This window comes from Schistocerca americana, chromosome 3 (genome assembly GCF_021461395.2).
Source record: "Schistocerca americana isolate TAMUIC-IGC-003095 chromosome 3, iqSchAmer2.1, whole genome shotgun sequence".
Taxonomy (NCBI): Eukaryota; Metazoa; Arthropoda; class Insecta; order Orthoptera; family Acrididae; genus Schistocerca; species Schistocerca americana.
The window spans coordinates 562,423,715-562,447,834 of record NC_060121.1 but is presented as its reverse complement, the minus strand read 5'-3'; the positions used below and the strand labels follow the sequence as shown (position 1 = coordinate 562,447,834).

The 24,120-nt window shown below is 40.6% G+C and overlaps 1 protein-coding gene across 1 annotated transcript in view; it reads left to right on the top strand.

The window, feature by feature from the left end:
* The window catches only part of LOC124606749 (disks large-associated protein 5-like), a 168,092-nt gene that overhangs the window by 11,214 nt on the left and 132,758 nt on the right, over positions 1-24,120 (top strand). The window contains exons 2-3 of the mRNA XM_047138795.1: positions 12,715-13,046; positions 16,525-16,624. Of these exons, the coding sequence (XP_046994751.1) occupies positions 12,715-13,046; positions 16,525-16,624 (432 nt within the window). The remainder of the gene's footprint in view (positions 1-12,714; positions 13,047-16,524; positions 16,625-24,120) is intronic.

Sequence of the window (24,120 nt, the reverse complement as noted above, 5' to 3'; positions counted from 1 at the left end):
TTTAAGGCATTCACCCTGATTAGGTTGCCTCCAAACACGTCTATGATGATTCTCTGGTTGAAGGCATATGCAACACTAATCGGTGAAGAGAACATGATGCAAATCCTGATGGGTCCCTTCTGCCTGCTGTTGGGCCCATCTGCACCGTGCTGCATGGCGTCGTGGTTGCAAAGATGGACCTCGCCATGGATGTTGGGAGTGAAGTTGCGCATCATGCAGACTATTGCACACAGTTTGAGTCGTAACACGACGTCCTGTGGCTGCACAAAAAGCATTAGTCAACATGGTGACATTGCTGTCAGGGTTCCTCCGAGCCATAATCTGCAGGTAGCAGTTATCCACTGCAGTAGTAGTCCTTGGGCAGCCTGAGTGAGACATGTCATCGACAGTTCCTGTCTTTCTGTATCTCCTCCATGTCTGAACATCACTTTGGTTCACTCTGAGATGCCTGGACACTTCGCTTGTTGAGAGCCCTTCCTGGTACAAAGTAACGATGTGGACGCAATCGAACCATGGTATTGTCCATCTAGGCATGGTATTGTCCATCTAGGCATGGTTGAACTACAGACAACACGAGCCATGTATCTCCTTCGTGGTGGAATGATTAGTACTGATCAGCTGTCAGACCCCCCTCCATCTAATAGGTGCTGCTAGTGCATGGTTGTTTACATCTTTGGGTAGGTTTAGTGACATCTCTGAACAGTCAAAGGGAATGTGTCTGTGATACAGTATCCACAGTCAATGTCTCAGTCAGGAGTTCTGGGAACCAAGGTGATGCAAAACTTTTTTTGATGTGTCTTCTTTTTCCATGTTCCACCTTTCAGCTTTCCCTTCCTTGTTTAGAGCTGGTTTTCCATCCAAGCTCTGGATATTCAAACAGCTGCCTTCCCCCACCCTGCCCCGCCCCAAAGGCCACTTTAATTTTCCTGTAGGCTGTACGTATCTTTCCCCTAGTGAAGTATACTTCTAAATTGTTACACTTCTCCTTTAGTCATTCTTGTTTAGCCATTTTGCACTTCCTGTCACTCAGTTTTTAGGCGTTTGCATTCCCATTCGCCTGCCTCATTTGCTGCAGTTTTATATTTTCTCCTTTCTTTGGTTAAATGTAATACCTCATGTATTGTCAAAGATTTCTACTAAGCTTTTTCTTTTTATCTATTTGATGATCTGCTGCCTTCAAAATTTCATCTCTTCAAAGCTACCCATTCATCTTCTACTGCATTTCTTTCCCTTGTCCTAGTCAACCGTTGCCTAATGCTTCGTCTGAAACCCTCAACAATTTCAGGTTCTTTCAACTTACCCGAGCCCCATCTCCTTAATTTCCTACCTTCATTCAGTTTCTTTAGTTTTAATCTACAGTTCAGGCCCAATAAATTATGGTCAGTCCACATCTGCTCCTGGAAATGTCTGACAATTTAAAATCTGGTTCTGAAATCTTTCTTCTTTCTCTTGTAATTCTTAAACCAAATATTAGCAATAATTAAATTATGCTGTGTGTAAAATTCTACCATGGTGCTTCCTTTTTCTTTCTTTTCCATCAGTCCACATTTACTACTCAAATCTCTTTTGTGAGTACTTGCTTAGCTAACATGGGCCATCAGCCTTTGCAGCAATACTTCCTTTCCATGCTGCAGGCTTACACTTACACTATACTTTCACCCCTCTGCTTCTCCATCTGATGGTTTTCTTGGTGCAGACCCTGCTTGGACATGGGACTAGCGTTTCCACTTCCGGTCTTCTCTACAACATTTCAGTAAATAAAAAAAATACGTATATGGACCCCATTGTCGGACCTGACATGTCACCAATTTTCAAAATTCTCTAGAAGTGTGAATCTTGCAGGGAAGAACGTGCAATGCAGTGTGTGCTCTGCCTTTGTGTCTTTACGTCTTCGCACCTTTCCCTTTAATAAGATAACACACCCAAAACCCAGGACTGTAGCCATCCTGTTGTGAAGGTGTCATCAAGTACCTGCACGGTGGTAACCCCTTGACCACACAGGGATTGCACTGTTGGTGTCTGAGCTGAAAACTCCCCTTGTATGCCAAGGAGTATGTGCTCATTGTGACTCAGGCATGGGGATACCCAACAACTGATTACTGGCCAGTTAGCTGTTGCTGAGGCTGAGTGGTGCTCATGGGAACATCCCCTGGATGGAGTGGATGGCAACATGACAGATGAGACGCAAGCCAAGCAGATGAAGTTATCTCCCCCTTGTGGCCATATAGCCCCAGTGGTCTCTATGGGAGGAAGGTTCTTTTTAATGCAGAGACATGCAACCCTAAAATGTTACCTTCCCTGGCTACACCATGGGAAGAATGTAGGGCTAAGCAGCTAGCAGAGGCATACTCTCTGCACAAGGACTGATAATGATTCTGTTTTGATCACAAAGGCCTTATTCCTTAAGGAGAACTTAGAAGACAAGTTTGGGGAAGTGGCAGCCATCTCCAAAATAAAAAGAGGATCAATTTTGATCAAAACAGCATTCTCTGCCCAGTCACAGACACTGCTTACTTGTAATAAGTTGGGTGACATACTGGTGACTGTGGCTCCCTGTACTAATCTAAATGTGATTCAGGGCATCACTTTTCGCTGAGACCTGTTATCGCAGTTTCATGATGAGCTACATGCCAACTTGGAGTAACAGGGTTTACACTTTGTGTCCATAGGAGGTCAAAGCATATTAGGGTTGCTACTGATGCCCCTTTATCTTGGCCTTTGAGGGTGATTCATTGCCTGGAAATGTCAAGGTGATGGGGCTGATGCGATGTGAAACAGCATGTGCCCCTCCTCCTCCTCCTCTGTTTAAAATTTGGGCACATCTTCACGTTATAATGCTTGCCCCATCTGTAGAGATTGTAGACAACCACTGCATGTGAACGCTCCTTGTGCCCCTCCCCCCATCTGTGTTAAGTCTGGAAAGCACCATTCTCCCTGCCCACCAGATTGCACTATTTTCTAGGAAAAGAAGGAAATACAAGACATAAGACAAACTAACTAATCAAGAGGCCAAGAGGAATTATGAACAGTTGCAACTAGCATGTATAACAGTGCCATATACTGCAGCTATAGTGACGTCGCCATCCTTTGGTGACAGTACTCCTGCCTATTACACCTCCTACAGTGGGCACTCATGGCTGCTTGACCAAGCCTGCCTCACTGATGGTTGGGGCTCTCCTCTTGCTGCTAGTTTAGGCGTCTGGTTTTGTCTGTGCTCGATGTGATGGTTGGGGCTCTCCTCTTGCTGCTAGTTTAGGCGTCTGGTTTTGTCTCTGCTCGATGGTGATGGTTGTCCTAATCGAGATGACATGGAACAGCGTCCGTCAATCACGACATTGCTAATCTATAACTATTAGAAAAACAAACTCCTCGCATAGTTTGGTTATTTTTCAGACACTGTCTCTCAAAACTGATATCAATGTCTCGATATAGCAGCATGCCGGAGTGTGTGCGCTGCCCTTGCTTGTAATTAAAGCAGTGGTGTTCGATGTCTGTCAATCTCCGCTTATAAATGTAGCGACTGCACCACTTGATAACACGATGACTCCCTTGATCTGAAATGATAACCAAAAGTCCTTTGGATGTTCGCGACAGATTTTCAGTCCACGCGAACTTGCTGACTGTAGTTCTTATGCCTGGTTTGAGAATGGGTATTCAAATGTTGAAAATATAATGTCTTGAATCATCAATCCATCACCCAAGCCGATGCAACATTATGATTTTGCGAGGCTATTGAGTTGTTAATCATTATTCCGTCGTCAAGGCGTCACTGTCGCATGTTCAACAACTACACGATGTAATTCCAGAGATAACATGCCCTTGAGCAATGTTCAGAATGCATTGTTTTCGGTGTATCTTATTGTTGTTCAGTTAAATGGTCACTAAATCACTTTTCATCTTTGTTGTCCGAAGAATCAGTTAATCCCACAAATACACATTAAATGTCCATTAAATGATGTAGGTGACACGAAGAATTAAAGTTTCTTGTTGTTCGTAATTATTTGTACCCACACTGAGCACACACACCTGATTTTTCATTCACGGAATTGGGTCTGTTAGCATCAGCAATTCTGACTTTGACAATAGCTTCTGACAACAGGGCACAGTTGTAAGTTCTTCGTGCTTGTATTTATCTGTTGCCTAATCAAGTCTAATAATTGAGTTTATGTTGGTAATCAGTCTCTGTGCCCTTTGATGTTGGTGACCATTAAGTATCACGAAGGCTAAGTCCCATCACAGATCAGCAATCGCATGAGTTATTTTTCTGTCCGTTTTAGCAACTATCCCGTTATCTGTCTAAACGGTAAAGATGAATTTACGTCAGTCCAACTTCCAACTAATACTTGCAGTCATAAAACTTTCAAACTTCAGATCGGGTTTAAGACAACCTAGTACTACTATTTCAAGAGTACAAGAGACAAGTGAAGTTATCATCTTCATTGCTGAGTTTACGTTGTAGTCACAGCAAACTTACAACTGGATGTGGCTACAAGACTTTTGGTCAGGTGAATACAGGGTTACATATACAAAATCAAATAGGGGTAATGTAGGAGTAGGTTTAATAATGAATAGGAAAACAGGAGTGCGGGTAAGCTACTACAAACGGCATAGTGAACGCATTATTGTGGCCAAGATAGACATGAAGCCCTCGCCTACTACAGTAGTAGAAGTTTATATGCCAACTAGCTCTGCAGATGAAGAAATTGATGAAATGTATGATGAGATAAAAGAAACTATTCAGGTAGTTAAGGGAGATGAAAATTTGTCATGGGTGACTGGAATTCGACAGTAGGAAAAGGAAGAGAAGGAAAAGTAGTAGGTGAATATGGATTGGGGCTAGCAAATGAAAGAAGAAGCTGGCTGGTAGAATTTTGCACAGAACATAACTTAATCATAGCTAAAAGTTCGTTCAAGAATCATAAAAGAAGGTTGTATACATGGAAAAACCCTGGAGATACTAGAAGGTTTCAGATAGATTATATAATGGTAACACAGAGATTTAGGAACCAGGTTTTAAATTGTAAGATATTTCCAGGGGCAGATGTGAACTCTGACCACAATCTGTTGGTTATGAACTGTAGATTAAAACTGTACAGAGTTTCAGGGAGAGCGTAAGGGAGCAATTGACAGCAATGGGGGAAAGAAATACAGTAGAAGAAGAATGGGTAGCTTTGAGGGATGAAATAGTGAAGGCACCAGAGGATCAAGTAGGTAAAAAGACAAGGGCTAGTAGAAATCCATGGGTAACAGAAGAGATACTGAATTTAATTAATGAAAAGAGATAATATAAAAATGCAGTAAATGAAGCAAGCAAAAAGGAATACAAATGTCTCAAAAATGAGATCGACAGGAAGTGCAAAATGGCTAAGCAGGGATGGCTAGAGGACAAATGTAAGGATGTAGAGGCTTATCCCACGAGGGGTAAGATAGATACTGCCTACAGGAAAATTAAATAGACCTTTGGAGAAAAGAGAACCACTTGTATGAACATCAAGAGCTCAGATGGAAACCCAATTCTAATCAAAGAAGGGAAAGCAGAAAGGTGGAAGGAGTATATAGAGGGTCTATAGAAGGGTGATGTACTTGAGGACAGTATTATGGAAATGGAAGAGGATGTAGATGAAGATGAAATGGGAGATATGATACTGCATGAAGAGTTTGAAAGAGCACTAAAAGACCTAAGTCGAAACAAGGCCCCGGGAGTAGACAACATTCCATTAGAACTACTGACAGCCTTGGGAGAGCCAGTCCTGACAAAACTCTACCATCTGGTGAACAAGATGTATGATACAGGTGAAATACCCTCAAACTTCAAGAAGAATATAATAATTCCAATCCCAAAGAAAGCAGGTGTTGACAGATGTGAAAATTACCGAACTATCAGTTTAATAAGTCACAGCTGCAAAATACTAACGCGAATTCTGTACAGACGAATGGAAAAACTGGTAAAAGCCAACCTCAGGGAAGGTCAGTTTGGATTCCATAGAAATGTTGGAACACGTAAGGCAGTACTGACCCTAAGACTTATCTTAGAAGAAAGATTAAGGAAAGGCAAACCTACGTTTCTAGCATTTGTAGATTTAGAGAAAGGTTTTGGCAGTGTTGACTGGAATACTCTTTCAAATTCTGAAGGTGGCAGGGGTAAAATACAGGGAGCGAAAGGCTATTTACAATTTGTACAGAAAGCAGATGGCAGTCATAAGAGTCGAGGGACATTAAAGGGAAGCAGTGGTTGGGAAGGGAGTGAGACAGGGTTGTAGCCTCTCCCCGATGCTATTAAATCTGTATATTGAGCAAGCAGTGAAGGAAACAAAAGAAAAGCTCGGAGTAGGTATTAAAATCCATGGAGAAGAAATAAAAACTCTTAGGTTCGCTGATGACATTGTAATTCTATCAGAGACAGCAAAGGACTTGGAAGAGCAGTTGAATGGAATGGACACTGTCTTGAAAAAAGATGAACATCAAGAAAAGCAAAACTAGGATAATGGAATGTAGTCGAATTAAATCGGATGATGCTGAGGGAATTAGATCAGGAAATGAGACGCTTAAAGTAGTAAATGAGTTTTGCTATTTGGGGAGCAAAATAACTGATGATGGTCGAAGTAGAGAGGATATAAAACATAGACTGGCAGTGGCAAGGAAAGCTTTTCTGAAGAAGAGAAATTTGTTAACATAGAGTATTGATTTCAGTGTCAGGAAGTCGTTTCTGAAAGTATTTGTATGGAGTGTGGCCATGTATGGAAGTGAAACATGGACGATAAATAGTTTGGACAAGAAGAGAATAGAGGCTTTCGAAATGTGGCGCTACAGAAGAATGCTGAAGATTAGATGGGTAGATCACATAACTAATGAGGAGGTATTGAATAGAATTGGGGAGAAGAGAAGTTTGTGGCACAACTTGACTAGAAGAAGGGATCGGTTGGTAGGACATGTTCTGAGGCATCAAGGGATCACCAAGTTAGTACTGTAGGGCAGCGTGGAGGGTAAAAAGTCGTAAGAGGGAGACAAAGAGATGAATACACTAAGCAGATTCAGAAGGATGTAGGCTGCAGTAGGTACTGGGAGATGAAGAAGCTTGCACAGGATAGAATAGTATGGAGAGCCGCATCAAACCAGTCTCAGGACTGAAGACAACAACAACAACAACAACAACAACAGTAATAAGTTGTGAATTCTTTCTTTAAAGTTTTTGTTTTGTACCATATGTTATTCTTCCATTCAATCCTTTCTTTGTGATAAGCATTAGTATTTACATAACATTACTGTTAATCAACCTGTCAAGAGTGTAAATTTTGTTGTCAGTAGCTATCATCACTGTCAGGATGACTGATTTTTCCATTTCTTTGTCCAACAAAAGGTTGTTCATTATGGGTTCTATAATTGGGGTGTTACACAGCCCCACATCTACTTTGATATTGTTGGCCTCCCACCCACTGGGCACATTGATCTCCACCTCCTAGCCAGAGACAAATCACCTTCCTCTGGCTTCTCTTGCCAGTAAGGGGTCCCTCGGGACACTTCCTTCAGAGTTCTTCTAGTCTGCAACTGGACTCTGTCTCTCAAAACACTTCCTTCCATGGCTTTTTCTGGTCTACAACTGGATGCCAGCCAGTGATTGAAGGAGCCACAGGCTGCTGGTCGCAGAACTTCGCAATCATCGTAGTTACCTGAAACTAATTCAGAGAAGCCCTCACAGGGATCCAAATTCTCTAAGGGGAGGAAAGATAAGTGGTAGTCCTCCAAGGATGAGGATATTCTGGTGGCCCCACAGCAGCAGATCCTGTCTGTTCCACACCTGCATCCGAGGCAGACATTCTGATGGGCCCTGGGTCACACCACACATTGGAACCCATAACCTATGTATTTTGATGCCTTAATTTCTCAGCCAGTGGGAGCAGATGACCCTGCAGCATAACTTGCCTCCTTGGTCCCTTCATAGTCTCACAGTACATAGACAACATTATTCTCCAGTGAAATTGTAGTGGTTTTTTCCACCACCTGGCTCAGCTGCATGATCTTTTAAGCACTTCCCCTACCTTCAGCATTGCCTTTCAGGAGATTTGGTTCCCAGCAATGTGCGCTATAGCCCTTCTTGGATGTCATAAGAATTGTGCTACCTGTGATAAGGTGTCTGGAGGAGATTGCACGTAACTTCTAGACATGATAGTGAACTTGTGCCTTTTAATACCTTTGGATGCTGTGGTTGTTCGAGTAAGGACATTTCAGGATATTACCATGTGCAGTGTTTACCTCCGTCCTGATGAAGTGTTTTGGAACATACTGTTTGCATTGGCTTCTCAGCTTCCCCCACATTTCCTAATCTTGGATCATTACAATGCCCATAATGTTTTGTGGGTTAAAACGAAGATAGCTGGCTGTGGTAAAGACCTTGAAAACTTACTGGCACAGCTTGATCTTTGTCTCCTGAATGCTAGTGCCCCCACACAATTCAGTGTGGCACATGGAACTTTCTCAGCCATTGACCTGTCCTTCTGTAGCTCTTGTCTTCTCCCATCCATTCACTGGTGAGTAATGACTTGTGTGGCAGTGACCACTTCTCGATCTTTCTGTTCCTCCCTCAGTGTCACTCCCCTGGACACCTACCCAGATGCGCTCTCAACGGTGCTGACTGGGGTGCTTTTGCCTTTGCTGTTGCCCTTTGCTCCTTTGCTCTTTGGTGTATGGAGATACCAATTAGGTAGTGCAGACCAAAACTGCAGCCAATCTCTTGGAAGCTGATGTAGAGATCCCCTGTTCCTTGGGCCCAGCCCGATTGAAGACGGTACCTTTGTGGTCATCAGAAATCGCAGAGGGCATTAGAGATCATAGGTGGGCTCTCAAATGCCATAAGTGACACCCATCAGTGGAACAACTTGTTGCCTTTTAAGCAGCTATGTGCACAGGTCCACCACCTAATAAAATGATGAAAGTAAGACTGCTGGGTATGGTACGTTTCAACCATCAGACCCTGTGTCTCACCTTTGCAGGTTTGGACTAAGATCAGACATCTCTACTGATACCAGACACCAATTTAGTACTGGAGGGCAGCATGGAGGGTAAAAAAATCGTACCTTGAATTGTGCTGTTTACACTGACCCAGACACTGTCGCTGAACATTTTGCTCTGCGTTATGTTAGAGTCTCAGCAAGTGACATTACCAACTTGCCTTTCATGCCTTAAAACAGCTGGTGGAACGAAAGTAATTATCTTTTACTATGCACCACCTGGAGCCGTATAATGCTCCATTCACTGAGTGGGAATTCGTCAGTGTCCTAGCCCACTTCTCTGATAAAGCTCCAGGGTAAACCTGCGTCCACTGTCAAATGATAAAGCACCTATCGGTGGACTGTCTTATCATCACCACCCACTTATACCCCAAAGTTGATTTGTTCATTTAAAAGTAAGTTAATAATTTGTGCAGCTGGTCACATTTTCACAGCACTTGTCATACTGAGTTAGTTACACACTGCAGAGAGAGGTAGCAGAGGTAGAATGTGAGTTCGCCTAACTGTTTTCATAATACTAATCTTTTGTTCTTCTTCTTTGTTGTAGGCTCATAGTCCATTCTCACGTGAAGCTTTCCATACTAGTCTAGAGGATGCTTGGGCTCATTTAGTTAAGTAATATGAACACTGGTGTGCATTCTGTAGTTGGACACACATATTTTCAGTCATTTCACTTCAGAACAGCATAAACCATAGTGCTAACACAACACACACAACTTGTACTCCATCCTCGTACTTCCAACTCGTACCACTCGCTGCTCAAAAGACAAAGATTTACCTCTAACAATATGTAGCAAAGAAAATACTATCTTATATCGACCAATATGTGCAAAATCATCTTTGAAATATAAATTTCATAAATAAAATACAAATAATTGTGTATCACTGCTTATCCTTTTGAGAAGTCCAGAATCATAATTGTAATTACGTTGAGCATTTATATATGTTGACGTTTATACGTTTTCATGTAACTATATGGTAGAGGACTTCTGGTTTCTGAATCTTCAACTTAGTAATTGGTCATTTCATATGATCCAAGGTCAGTTAGTACATCTCTCACCATAACCAGTTTTATTACAATTGTCTTTGTCATAACCTTGCCATCTTTAACTGAATCTGAAGCAGTGAGACAGTATCATAATCCCAGTACTGAAATCAGGTAAGCACCCTCTAGAGATACAGTTATCACCCAATTAGCTCCACCAGTGTTCTCCGTACCTTGCTAGAATGCATGGTGAGCCAGCAGCTGTGTTAGCTCCTTGAGTCTGTCTTCTGGCTTTGCCCCAGGGTGGTTTTTTGCCAAGGCCGTTTCACTATTGATAATCTTGTCTACCTGAAGCCTGCTGTTTGAACAGCTTTTGCCACCAGTCAACACCTTATGGCCGTCTTCTTCAACCTGCAAAAGGCATATGACACCACCTGGCGATGCCACATTCTCTCTACCTTACACAGTTCGGGTCTCTGGGGGTCTGCCCCCAATTTTTATCCAAAACTTCTTGTTGCACAATACTTTCTGGTTCGAGTTGGTGCTTCCCACTGTAACCCTGCCCCCCATATCCAAGAGAATGGGGTCCTGGAGAGCACTGTACAGTGTGTCCCTCTTTCTAGTAGCCATCAGTGGTCTAGCAACAGCTGTGGGGTCCTCAGCAGCACCCTCCTTGCATGCTGATGACTTCTGCCTCTACTATTACTCTTATAGTGTGAGTTCTGCTGAATGTTGACTTCAAGGCACAGTCATGGGCCTTCACCTGTGGCTTTCAGTTTTCAGCTGCTACGACTCACTTCATGCACTTCAATTGACATTTTACCATTTACCCGCAGCCAGAACTTTGCCTCGACGACCAGCTTCTCAGTGTGGTAGAGATGTACCAGTTTTTTTAGTACTGGCCTTCGATGCTTCTTTGATGTGGAGTCCCCATCTTCGCTAGCTTAAAGAAAAGTGCTGGCTGCAGCTTAATGCAGTTTGCTGCCAGAGTAACACCAGCTGGGGTGCAGATCGAACTATCCTTGTGCAGCTTTACAAAGCCCTGATACAGTCCTGTCTTGATTATGGGCGTCTGGCATACAGTTTAGCATCACCCTCAGCATTGCGGATAGTGGATCTGATACACAACTGCAGGGTTATACTTTTTATACTTTTGAGAGAAGCCTTTCGAACTAGCCCTTTGGAGATCTTACTCGAAGAGACTCTGGTCCCTCCATTGCAGATCAGGCACCAACAACAGCTTTTGAAGTATGCTACTGATGTACGCCCCTTCATTGCGTTTTGCTTTTGGGGGTTTCCAACTGCTCCCTAGATAGGGCATCTCGCCAGCCTTTCTTCTTGTATCCCCCCTCCCCCCTTTCTTCTTTCTTCTCTTGTATCTAGCTTTTGTAGAACTTGGGTTTTCCTCTGATTTACAGTTTCGTAGACCTGTCTATTCAAGAAAAAAGGAACCGATGATGTAGTAGTTTGGTCCCTTTAATCAACCAACCTAGCTTATTAAACCTACTCCTGCATTACTCCTCTTTGATTTTGTATTTTTAACCCTGTATTCACCTAACCAGAGGTCCTGCTCCTCCTGCAAACAAATTTCAGAAACTGCCACAATACGTAACTTCAACCTATCCATCCCCTATTTAAAATTTTCTAACCTACCTGCACGATTAACGGATCCAGTATCCCATACTCTGACCTGACAACGACATCCTATTGAGTGGTCCCCGCCTGGAGATCCAAATGGGAGACCATTTTACTTCTGGAATATGTTACCCAAGAGGATGCCACCATCATTTAACCATGCAGTTGTTCTGCATGCCGTCTTGAAAAATTACAGCTGTGGTACTAGCACGGCAAGGCCAGATCAGTCCGTCATCCAGACTGTTGCCCCTGCAACTACTGAAAAGGCTGCTGCTGCTGCTGCTGCTGCTGCTGCTGCTGCTGCTGCTCCTCTTCATGAAAAGCACATTTGTCTGGCCTCTCAAGACACTCCTTCATTGTGGTTGCACCTGCAGTATGGGTATCTGTATCAGAAGCATACAAGCCATCCCACCAGTTGCAAGGTTCATGGCTCATGGAGGGTGGAGGAATATGTATATCCAGTGTTAAATTTAATTTAAGACCTGTTATGTACATGTAAGGTGTCAACTTGTTTTGAGAAGTTGCATAATGATGGAACAATATTAATGCCTTCATTATAAATTAAAGTTTTATTAGTAAACGCTTCCTTGTGATGTAAACTGACTGCAAACTTTAACTAAGAAAGTCCTGTTTTAGTAATAGGTATTTTATGTTCCTTATCAGCAATTTGTTGAAAGGCAGTTGCAACAATGGAAAGTGGTCAGTAAAATCTGTAAAAGTGTATATTTTTCCAGATTGATCAGTTTTAGTCTATATTTTTAAATTTTGGTCTGTAAAGTCATTTCATAGAAAAAAAGTACAAACAAGTCTTTCCCATAGTCAACAAGATTATCATGTGCTTCAGAAATTTGAGTATCATGAAATGAACTGTTTGTATTACTTCCATTGTCAAGTCAGGCCTCATGATCTGGCAGAAAATCCTTGAAACTGAAAGGTCAAGGGTCAAATACTGGTCAGTCTAAGATTTTTTTTTTTTTTTTTTTTTTTTTTTTTTTTTTTTTTTTTTTTTTTTTTTTTTAAAGGCTGTGAAAGAGCTTTTCTTCATGTCGTAGTTCCTTTGGAAGTATGTACTTAATTGTTCTTTTTCAGCTGTGAAAGATGTTCGTGCGAGACAGCTGGAGGCTTGGAAAAGGACCCGAGAGGAAGCCAAAAAGAAAAATAAAACAAAGAGAAAGCCATTTATTGTGACTCATGTTCGTCATAACATTGGGTCACCCTACAAAACAAGGTCACCTTTTAGAACGGATGCTCTGCTTAAAACAAAGACATCGAAGAAGCTGGATATTCTACCAGAAAAACCAGCTACCTCTGCTGTACGTGTAACACGGTCTATGAGCAGAACAGCAAAATTAAATCAAACTGCTACTATCCAGAAGAAAAATGAGCTGCCTAAACTTGCACCAAATAATTTTAAATTCAAGGTCAGGATAGAATCTGTATTAATGGCTTTACTTAGTTCTTAATATATGTTTTCTTTCTTTCCCAGTTTTTTCATCTGTTCAGTGGTATGTTTCTCTGAAAACTCAAACTAAAATACCAATTGTACTGTCAGCTTGATATTGTCATATATTTGAAAGTATCTCAACACCAACTGTGTTCTTCTGTAGGTTTGTGACGTGGTAGACATTTGTTTGGTGTAATTTTTACCTAAAGAAAATACCACAATTAGTGAAAGTTTGTGGTAGACAGGACTCTAATCCAATACTGGTGCGCACTAATAACATTACTAAATTGGTCCTTTACAAACTTTCAGTATATAAAAATGTCTCATTATACCCAAAATGTCCTTTTGCACTACTCTTTCAGTTTAATTGTGTATTAGTTCACATTATTAGTCATAAATGTGGACCTCTGCTATGCTCAAATATCCTTTGCTTGCACTATTGTTTGAGATCTGATACAGCTGCCACTTTCATATATCAAAACATATTACATTCATCCATTAGATTACAATTTAATGTAATAATGCTATTCTGTAAGTACAAAAGTTATCCTTATCTTAAAGAAAAATACCTTCTTGTTCAAAAATACTACCTCGTATTTCTTGCCCTGAATTCATAACAAGACTTCTGTTACTGGTTCTACAAATGTATGTGTGTTTGTGCAACTATTTTGTTAGGTGCTGTGTTGCCAATTGCTTCTGATGAAATTATTTTACAGTATCTTTCCTACCCTGTAAAATAATGTGTGGTTAATAGAGCAAATGTCTCACTCTGAACACTTTCATCCACTTGTATATTGTTCTTCACATCATCTGGTCTGCTTTATACGTGTATATATAGACACACACTAAAGTTTACAGGAATGAACCACTCAGACTCTGCAAGTATTCAAGTGCTCAGTTCATGCAGTGTGAACTTTCCTTAAATTTTCTAGTGTGAATTACGCTTCACCTCCTGGTACCTGTTGAAAGTCAATAAAACACTGTTCCTTTCATGAAACTTGCCCTCCTTAACTTCCTTCAACATATTATCTTTAAACACAGTGATATATGAAATTGATAAAATGCAAATTAACTTGCAGCCTTTCGTTTACCTAACAGTGTGCACTATTTCCCCATATTTCTCGGCCTGCGACATCTCTGCCTTCAGTACTGTCACACTGAAGAAAAAAATAAATGTTCAGTTACAGTGGTTATCCTTGTTTGCTTTATTTTATTCTGATACAGTCAAATTAACATTTTATAAGCCTGGTGTACTTTTGTGACTAAAAGCAAAACTCAGACTGTTAAGTCATCAACTTCCATTTTACGTGGTACTCCTGTTTTTGTATTATTGTCCCTGAATGTCCATGGAGACACTCTCAAATAGGAAGTATTGGGAGTTTCCCCTTAGCAGTCCTTATGGAATTGACAAATATGTAGTGCTTGCTGTGATGTCTGGATTTCTGCTGATGAACTCCGCTCACACCACCTCTGACGAGGAGTAGCTTAAAAAAAAATTTAAAAAAATCTGTGTAAGTATCAAAATGCGTGTAAATAACATTGATACATAGACTTCTTGTACACTTTTGCCATTCTCTACAATTTTTAAATTTATTTTATTAACACACACACACATACACACACAAACTCTTCCTCATTTATAGACAACTAAAGTTCAGAAATTTTCTTATATTTAATGGATAACAGAAATGCCCAAAACGTAATTCTACCTAATTATGTCCCCTTTCTTCTGTCGCCATCAAAGAGTGATGACTGAGCGAGGTGGCCCAGTGGTTAGCACACTGGACTCGCATTCGGGAGGACGACTGTTCAATCCCGTCTCCAGCCATCATGATTTAGGTTTTCCGTGATTTCCCTAAATCGTTTCAGGCAAATGCCGGGATGGTTCCTTTGAAAGGGCACGGCCGATTTCCTTCCCCATCCTTCCCTAACCCGAGCTTGCGCTCCGTCTCTAATGACCTCGTTGTCGACGGGACATTAAAACAACACTAACCTAACCTCAAACAGTGATGCTGCTTGTCTTTCAGAGCTTCACCAGAGACGCCATACACATGATCCTCTCATTCAGCAGTATGAGTAACCTGCCCTTCCTCTTTTTCAACTTTCCCCACTCCCTAATGTCATCAATTTCGTGTGTGTCTGTCGGCAGTTCTAAACATTTCTCCTGATGAAGGTGAGTAGTGACCAGCATTCTGTCTTGTATTCATTAGTTTCCTCAATTGAATTTTCCTTAGATGAAATATAATCTATTATATGTTTGATTCATCTTTTTTCCATGTATATTTAGATATGTTTGTGTTCAAAGACGCTACTTTTAATTCTGAAAGAGATATAGGAATGTCTATTAAATGTTGTCTGATACAGTTAAGTATTACTTTTCCATTGTTTTGTGAAACCTGTTCAGCTGTGGCTTTTCCTGTTCTTATTCGGAAGTCCCCTAAAACATTCCTATTGTTTTCACAAATTTTATATATGGATTTTGTGAAGTTCTTCTTTTAACTGTTGCAGTGTCCATTTCTTGTTGAACTGCCTAGAAATTTACAGGAAGTCGGGTAGTCTCCTGTTAATTGGTATCTAGGCATTGTTCTTTTAGTAATATGTGTAGAGTTACAAATGTTAATTTCAATTCCTTCATTATTAAGTTTCAAACTATAGCTGATGCTTGTCTGTATCTATGCCACTTTTGAATATGGAATATGCAATAATTCCAGATTCTTGTAACTTTTCTTTTTATCACTGCTAATTCAACTTAAACTTTAGTTTGTGTTTTAATTTTTGCTCTTTGTTGATTCCCCACACACTCCATACTCCAGTATTTAATGTACTTCCAGCACCACATTGTCTGACCTTTTTCTTTGCTTTAGTAGACATCATTAATCAGACCAGCAATTTTTCATTTCTTGAGAATCGTGAGTCGCATAAATGTCTGATGTGATGATGTACACAACGTGAGAAGAATGGTGGAGGCTGCAACCTTTATGAGCTTCTATAAGACTGCTTCTGTATTATCCTCACAATGGAGTGTTGCCTCTTTCGCCATTCCAAATGACTGCTGCTCAGCTGGATCTGCTGTTGGAGTCTTCGCTGTAACTGGCAAGATATCTTTACAAGGCTGTACCAGCTAAGCCAATTGGTCCACAGTTTATTAGAGAGGTGTTGCTCCCACTCCCCATCTTGTTCTGGCCTGTGACAGGCAGAGCATGTGACTTCCCATATGGGGCTAGGTTGGTGGTGCTAGCAACAAATGTATACTGACAAAATTCACTTGCGTTTATCAAAGCAATCTGTACATTAATGCAATGAGACGTGTCTTCCAAAATTACATTGTCAAAATGGACATTACCATTTTGTGTAAAATAAAAATAAAAATTTGTTTAGTTTGCAAGGAAATTTAACTATAAATGCATTTTACAGCATTTGCTGCTGTTCTGTATATGCAAACAATTTTCCTTCAGGCACCCAAAGGCATTGCACCGCTCCCCATGTCCAGTCATAAGCAGAAAACAGATTTGAAGATAACACTAACACCATGTTCTGTGAATGTGGAGAAACTAGGTAAGCCACTAATAATTTTTATAAGTTTATATTTAGCAGAATTTAACTGGTACTACAGTAATTTGTAATTTGTGCTTGTTGTACAAATGGTGATTTTTTTCCGTTAAGATATTGAGTTGTAGAAGTTATGTTTCTCAGGAATTCTACCTGCTTTTGGTTTGCTGAATGTGAATTTCATATTCATTGCCATGTGAGAGTTTGGTTTCACACCAAAACATGCAAAAAAACTCAAATTTTTCACACTTTCTCAGTTTTTTGCTTATATCTTGAAAATTGTATTCTGTCCCAAGTGGTCACCTTCGAAAAACGAAGTAGACAAAATTTTCCACAAAATGCACTGATCAGGTTTGTTTTTCTGACGAACACTGTTGATACTAGGGCATGCTGAAAAGCAGCAGCATTTTTTGGCCCTTCTGTGAAAATGTCGAAAGTGCCCACCCACTCAAAAACATTCATGTTGCCCCCCCCCCCCCCCCCCAAAAAAAAAAAAAAAAAAAAAAAAAAATCACCATGTGAAAGAGCATTAGATTTCATACAAGAGACGTCTGTGAAATACAGTTTTCCCATAAGGATGGGAGGAAGCAAAGTGAAAATTGTGAAAAATATATATATATATATATATCTGTGTGTGTGTGTGTGTGTGTGTGTGTGTGTCTGTCTGTCTGTCTGTCTGTCTGTCTGTCTTTTTAATAGAAAGATAATATGAAATCTGTATGTACTAATGTACATGCTGTTGAGATGAAATGAAATGAAAGAAAGCGAAGTCTAGGACTAGGTGATCACATAGAGCATATTAAGTATGAATACAAAGGACAGATAAGCTTTATAGTGAACTGTGGACATATGATATGTGTACAGTTCTTTCACTTATCTCTGTTCGACTGTTGGTGGTGCGTGTAATGTTTGTTGGGTAGTAGAAAGTCCAGAGGAATCAGTATGTGACAATGGAAGTTTCAGGCAAAGTGTCGGGGACTGTAGAAGTTCCAGGTTGAAAAGTGATATTGCTGTTTTTAAGTGAAAGAAATTATAATTGAATGATTAATATTAAAATTTTATTAGTAAAAATAAATAATGCGGTAAAATATTACATTGAATTAACACCTTCTGTCACCTCAGCTAGTTCACACAATGTTACTGCAAGGGGCTCGTCCAGCTTATATTTAGTCTTCTATATCAAAATTGTCATCAGTGTTTGAGCACGGGCTTCAAATTGTGTGCACAGTTCACGCAGAATAGTCTTGCTTGCCTACACGCACACTGACCTTGGCAATCCAGCTGAAGAAACCTCTTGGTAGCCGGGGGTTTTCGGTGTGGTAAAGTTTCCGATCCACTGCTGCACCTGATCAAAAACTCTAAAATTGTATTGTTAAGCTGTAGCTTCGGTGGATGGTATGGAAGCAGTGTTTGCTTATACTTCAGCTTGTTGAGTAGTTTTGTGGTTGGGTGGCTGCCACCATAAAAGGGAATTGGAAATTCCTGACCAGCAGCTGTTATTTCCTATAGATGGGCTTGAAGAATCAGTGGATTCAATATTGTGTAATTTGAGATCTAAATTTTTGGAGAGGATCTTGAGAAATTTAACCATGCCATCCTGGAATAACATAGGCGTAGAGTTGCAACCATGCGTTTCATGTAGGAAGCGCATGTGACTGGCGACACACTTCTCTGCTGCACTTCCTGGGTGATAGAGGAGCTGAGGGGCTGTACTTCTCATTGGCCGGAGGAAATATACGTTTGGGAGAGCTTAGAGGCCCATCATTATGACCATAAGATAAATACCTGTACCCACAGTTGTAGGATTTCATGGTCAAGCAGCTGCTCATAAGCCACACATCACACCAGTAAATGACAAACGACGCCTTGCTTGGTGTAAGGAGCGTACACATTGGACAATCGAACAGTGGAAAAATACTGTATGGAGTGACGGATCACAGTACACAACACGGCGATCCAATGGCAGGATGTGGGTATAGCGAATGCCCGGTGAACATCTGCCAGCGTGTGTGGTACCAACAGTAAAATTCGGAGGCGGTGGTGTCACAGTGTGGTCATGTTTTTCATGGAGGGGGCTTGCACCCCTTGTTGTCTGGCGTGACACGATCACAGCACAGGCCTACATTGATGTTCTAAGCACCTTCTTGCTTCACACTGTTGAAGAGCAATTTGGGGGTGGCAATTGCATCATTCAATATGATCAGGCACTTGTTTATAATGCCCGGCCCGTGGCGAAGTGGTTGCACGACAATAACATACCTGTAATGGACTGACCTGCTCAGTCACGATGTGAATCCTATAGAACACCTTTGGGAATGCTGACTTCATGTCAGGCCTCACTGACCGACATTGCTACCTTTCCTCACTGCAGCAGTCCGTGAAGACTGGGTTGCCATTCCTCAAGAAACTTCCAGCACCTGATTGAACGTATGTCTGAGAGAGTGGAAGCTGTCATCAAGGCCATATGGAATTCCAGCATTAACAATGAAAGGTGCCACAAACTTGTAAGTCATTTTCAGTGAGTTGTCGGAGTACTTTTGATCACATAGTGTATGTTACTGTTTCTAGGTCTTTAGCATAGCACCAGTGTCAAAAGTGCTGTAGGTGCAGAGGAAATACTGCGTGATCAGGCATTTTAGATTGTCTCGAGTAGGTTTATCAACAGGAATCGGTTCATATTAAAAATTCCATCCTAAATGCTTGAGATGCTTAGGCTTTAACTGTTATTTTCAGTCAGACAGTTAAAACAATAGGAGAGGAGGGGGGATAATGTCAAAGATATCCCAAAATTTTACCATGGTTTTCAGGAATTTAGCTTTACTATAAAATGCTCCTTAGTCTTCCAATTATTTTGGTTCTCCAATTAGACTAACAACAAAGTTTGTCAGATTTTAACTATTAAAGTTGCATATTAATAAGTTTGCAGACAATATTAACTGTAACATTGGAAATTTTGCAAATGGTTATTGATAGTGAAGTACTATTTGAAAAAAGCTGCACAAATATTCAGTCAGATCTTCATAACATTTCAAAGTTTTAAAGGGAGAGGCAACTTTATTTAAATGTTCAGAAATGTAAAATTGGGCACTACACGAAATAAGAAAATGGCTATACTGTAATTGTTACACCCAAATATTTGTGTATGAAATACAGTGGTCACATAGGATCAGTAAATGCAGGTGTCAGACTTAATTGGCAAGATAATGGGAAAAGTCAATAAGTGTGTATAGGCAATGCCTTACATAACATTTGGAACCCATTGTAAAACATGACCCTGATACTTCGGATTAATATAGTTTGTGCAGGATAAGATAGCTGATTTGAAGTTACCAGTTTCCATTCAAAGCGCTGAGAAAGTTCACTCGTTTGTTTGGAACAGGATGCTGGCAAGTGTTTGCAATCTTTGAGTCGGTCGGCTATGACAGAATCGAGGCTCGTGCCCTGCAATCTTTCTCAAATGATTTTACAGAAACTACTCGGTTGCCATGATTTTGCATTAGGTGCAAATTATGTAATATGTTGCTACATATGAAATTTAGCTAACATCTTGAAATTTTCTTCATACTTGGGTGGAGGTCTCTGTCACCAATCTCAAGAAAATTGATTTGGTGCAGCACACTCATTTGCAGTTGTGCCGTGCCAGTGATAAATCCAGAATGAAATATTCACTACATTCCTCATATTTCATAAACTGTTTGAGATTCTTGCAAATGATAGCACACTACTATATGGTTATTGTGCCAGAGTTCACTATCTACTGTGTTGATCCACTAACGACAGACATTTTTGATCAAAGACTGTTATTTTTAGGGACTGTCGATAGCTGGCGAAATGGGAAATGCTATGGGTTGTGGAACAACATAAGTGAAGACAATAGAAGTTTATTTTATATGGAGGAAGTGCATTTCTAATAAGCTACTGACTTTACTTTTTCTCAGTTCTTCACTTAATAAACCACTGTTTCAGAAATGTCTCGCATTTTTGTCTGCACAACATGTTAGAGGGATGACACTGTATACTCCACTGTGTTTTGCCACAAGAAGCAAATTTTAACATGACAACCAGAGAAATGTGTTTCACTCAAAATTCGGTACTCCTGACACTTCTCTGAAAGTTACAAATGGTTAAGAAGCCAAGTGGAAACAAATCGCTGCATCTTCAGTGAAATTTTTTTTTAGATACTAATCAAAGGAGGGTGACAGATCTTTCTGAATAGTCACCATGCAAATGTGGGTGTGGAGAGGCTGCACTTAATATTTACAAAACCTGTGAGTGTAGGCTTCAGTTTAGAGCAGCACTTCCTGTACAGTGCCTGCCCACTGGCCTCTACCTCTTTCCCCATGCGTGCCCTGACAACTGTGCTTCTACAGGGCACGGCATTTTGCAAAGACAGTACTGAATGAATGTAAAAGCATCAATCGAGCAAATACTGGTTAGCCTGAACTGTAGACTGTAATAGATGCCAACTATTCCATACAGGCAGAATTATAGAGTTCTAAGAACGATTAGTGAAGTAAAGAATCTCACAATGCATTACTATCTGCCCTACATTATGCTCCCATCGTGTCTGCAAAGATGAAATTAGACAAATTACAGCAATGTGCGTGTAAGCTTTTAAACAATAATATTCTTTCTGCACTACAAATGTGAATGGAGGGGAAAGAGACACACAATGTGTGGTTCAGTGGGGAAACACCCTCAGTCATGCACCTAGCAGGTATTTATAGAGCGTGATGCAAATACAAATGTAGGTTAGTTCCCAAACTCTCATTGGCTTCAGTTAGATATTTGTTTACAATTGAGTAAATTAATTACTATCTCTTGAAGCTAAGCCTCTGTGATGATGTTAACTTTCACTGAAGTACTGCTTGGGAATAAAGGCCAATTCACACAGACCGTTACAGCACCATCTCGTCAGGGTGTATTCACACAGTGCGTCATGTCACAGCAAATCAGTTCAAATAGTGATCTCAATTCGCATGGCTGAACAGTTTACAGTCTAACGAATAAATAGTAAAAACGTAGACTAAAAACTTATATCAACCACGGAAACCACAAACTAATGAATGCATGACGAAACGGAGATGGGAGGATGACAGCATGGCTGTGTATCGGAAGGAAATAAGCCTGGAGTCACGTGAAGGGCAACGAACAATGATGTGATCCATCAAAACTTTGTTCTTGAGAAACCTTGAGGGTGCTCTGTCGTGATGGCCAGTGCAAATGCCGCCATATGAAATAAGTTAAAACATGTTTCGATGGGCCAAGACATGACGGCCAGTGTGAATGAGCCTTAAGAAGTATGCATTGCATGTAACACAAACATGGTCTGTACATGCAACATAGCTCTTCAGAACTGTTAGTAGCATCTCTCTGTAATGGGCAGCAACATTGAATACATAAACAGTCTTGAATGGAATTAATACTGTGTATATTAACAAGTTCATCTAATGTAATCCATCTCTCTGTGCAACAGCAGATTTTGACACATTTAGCATTCCATTTGAGGAAGTAACATAAAATTTGTGTAACACAAACCAAACCAGTTCTTGTACCACAAAAACGGCAAATAATGATATGTCAGATCATATAACAATACCATAAACTGTGTATACTTCGACCATCACGGTTACTGACCATTCATACACAAAAACTTTTACAGCTCTGCTGGCTCTCAGTTGAACCTTACCACTCACCAGTACATACTAAACATCCATCAGTATACATTAGATAGTGCCATGTAGTGCCAATTAATCCATCCTCCAGAAAAAGTGTTTTAAAATCTGGTTGTGAAAAATCTACCGATGTCATTTAACTGGAATGCCATCAGTCTTTCTAACTATATAATGTGTGTTACACAATTAATCCACAAAACTGACCATTGATCAGTTTTTTGTTCACACGTGTATATCTGGCAGTAATTTAAGATTTCAGAGGTCATGTGCACAGATTTCTCTGTTTTGGGGTTACTTTGACCACCAGCCATAGTTAGTCCAGGATTACAGATACACAATTTAATAGAGAGCATTGATGCCAATGACAGTGTGTAATTGAGGAAGACAGACATTGAGGGTTGGTATATAGACAAGTTCTCATTTTTTAATTGTTAATGGGCCTACAACTAAGAAAACGGCAGGTCATGGGATAGCAATAGGCACTTATACAGATGCCAGTAGTATCATGTACACAAGATATAAAAAGGCAGTACTTGACAGAGCTTTCATTTATATTCAGATGATTTATGTGAAATGATTTCTGATGTGATTAGGGTTGCAGAATGGGAATTAACAGACTTTGAATGCTGGTTGGTATCGGGAGCTAGACGCATGGGACTGTCCATTTCAGAAATCGTTACAGAATTCGATATTCGCAGATCCACAATATCAAGAGTGTGCCAAAAATAGCAAATTTTAGGCATTATCTCTCGCCATTGACAATGCAGTTCCAGTCAGCATTCACTTAATGACAGAGAGCAGCGGCATTTGTGTAGAGTTGACAGTGCTGACAGACAAGCAACTCTGCATGAAATAACTACAGAAGTCAATGTTTGACGTATGATGAACAGATCCGTTAGAACAGTGCAGCAAAGTTTGGGTTAATTGGCTATGGCAGCGGACTAGAGTGCCTTTGCTAACATCATGAAATCTCCAGCAGTGCCTCTAATGGGCTCATGACCAAATTGGTTGGACCCTAGACAACTGGAATACCATGGCCTGGTAATATGAACCCAGATTTCAGTTGGTAAGAGCTGATGCTATAGACCCAAGTTGTCTGCAAGGTATTGGGCAAGCTGGTGGTGATTTCATAATGGTGTAGGCTGTGTTTACACTGAATGGACTGAGCTATTGACTAAATGCTTAGAGTTGGCTACTCTGAGGACGTTTGCAGCCATTCATGGACTTCATGTCTCCAGACAATGATGGAATTTTCACCGGACCATAATCGTTTGCAATTGGTATGAAAAACGTTCCGAACAGTTTGAACGAATGATTCGGTCACCCAAATCACGCAACACGAATCCCATCGAACATTTATGGGACGTAATTGAGAGGTCACTCTATGCACAAACTCCTGCACCGACAAATCTACTAATGAGGCAACATCAATCAATATTTGTGCAGGAGACTTCCAACAACTTGCTCAGTCCATAAAAGTTGCTGCAACATGCTGGGCAAAACGAGGTCGGACACTGTGTTAAGAGAGATCCCATGATTTTGGTTACATAAGTGTGTATTGTTCAGATTACAAGCTGTCGTTTCAGGCAGTGATTTGGGTTTAGCATATAACATAAAGTATCTCCTGAAACAAGGAATTAAGTTCGTTTGGCCACAAGTGCCATATATTGACTCTATAAATGAAGAACAGATGATCAAACAATGGAAAATCCAGGATGGGATGTAACAATATTATAAAAAGGAAAGTTGCTACTCACCGTATAGCGGAGGTGCTGAGTGGCAGGTAGATAGAACAAAAAGACTGTCACAAATAAAGCTATCGGCCAG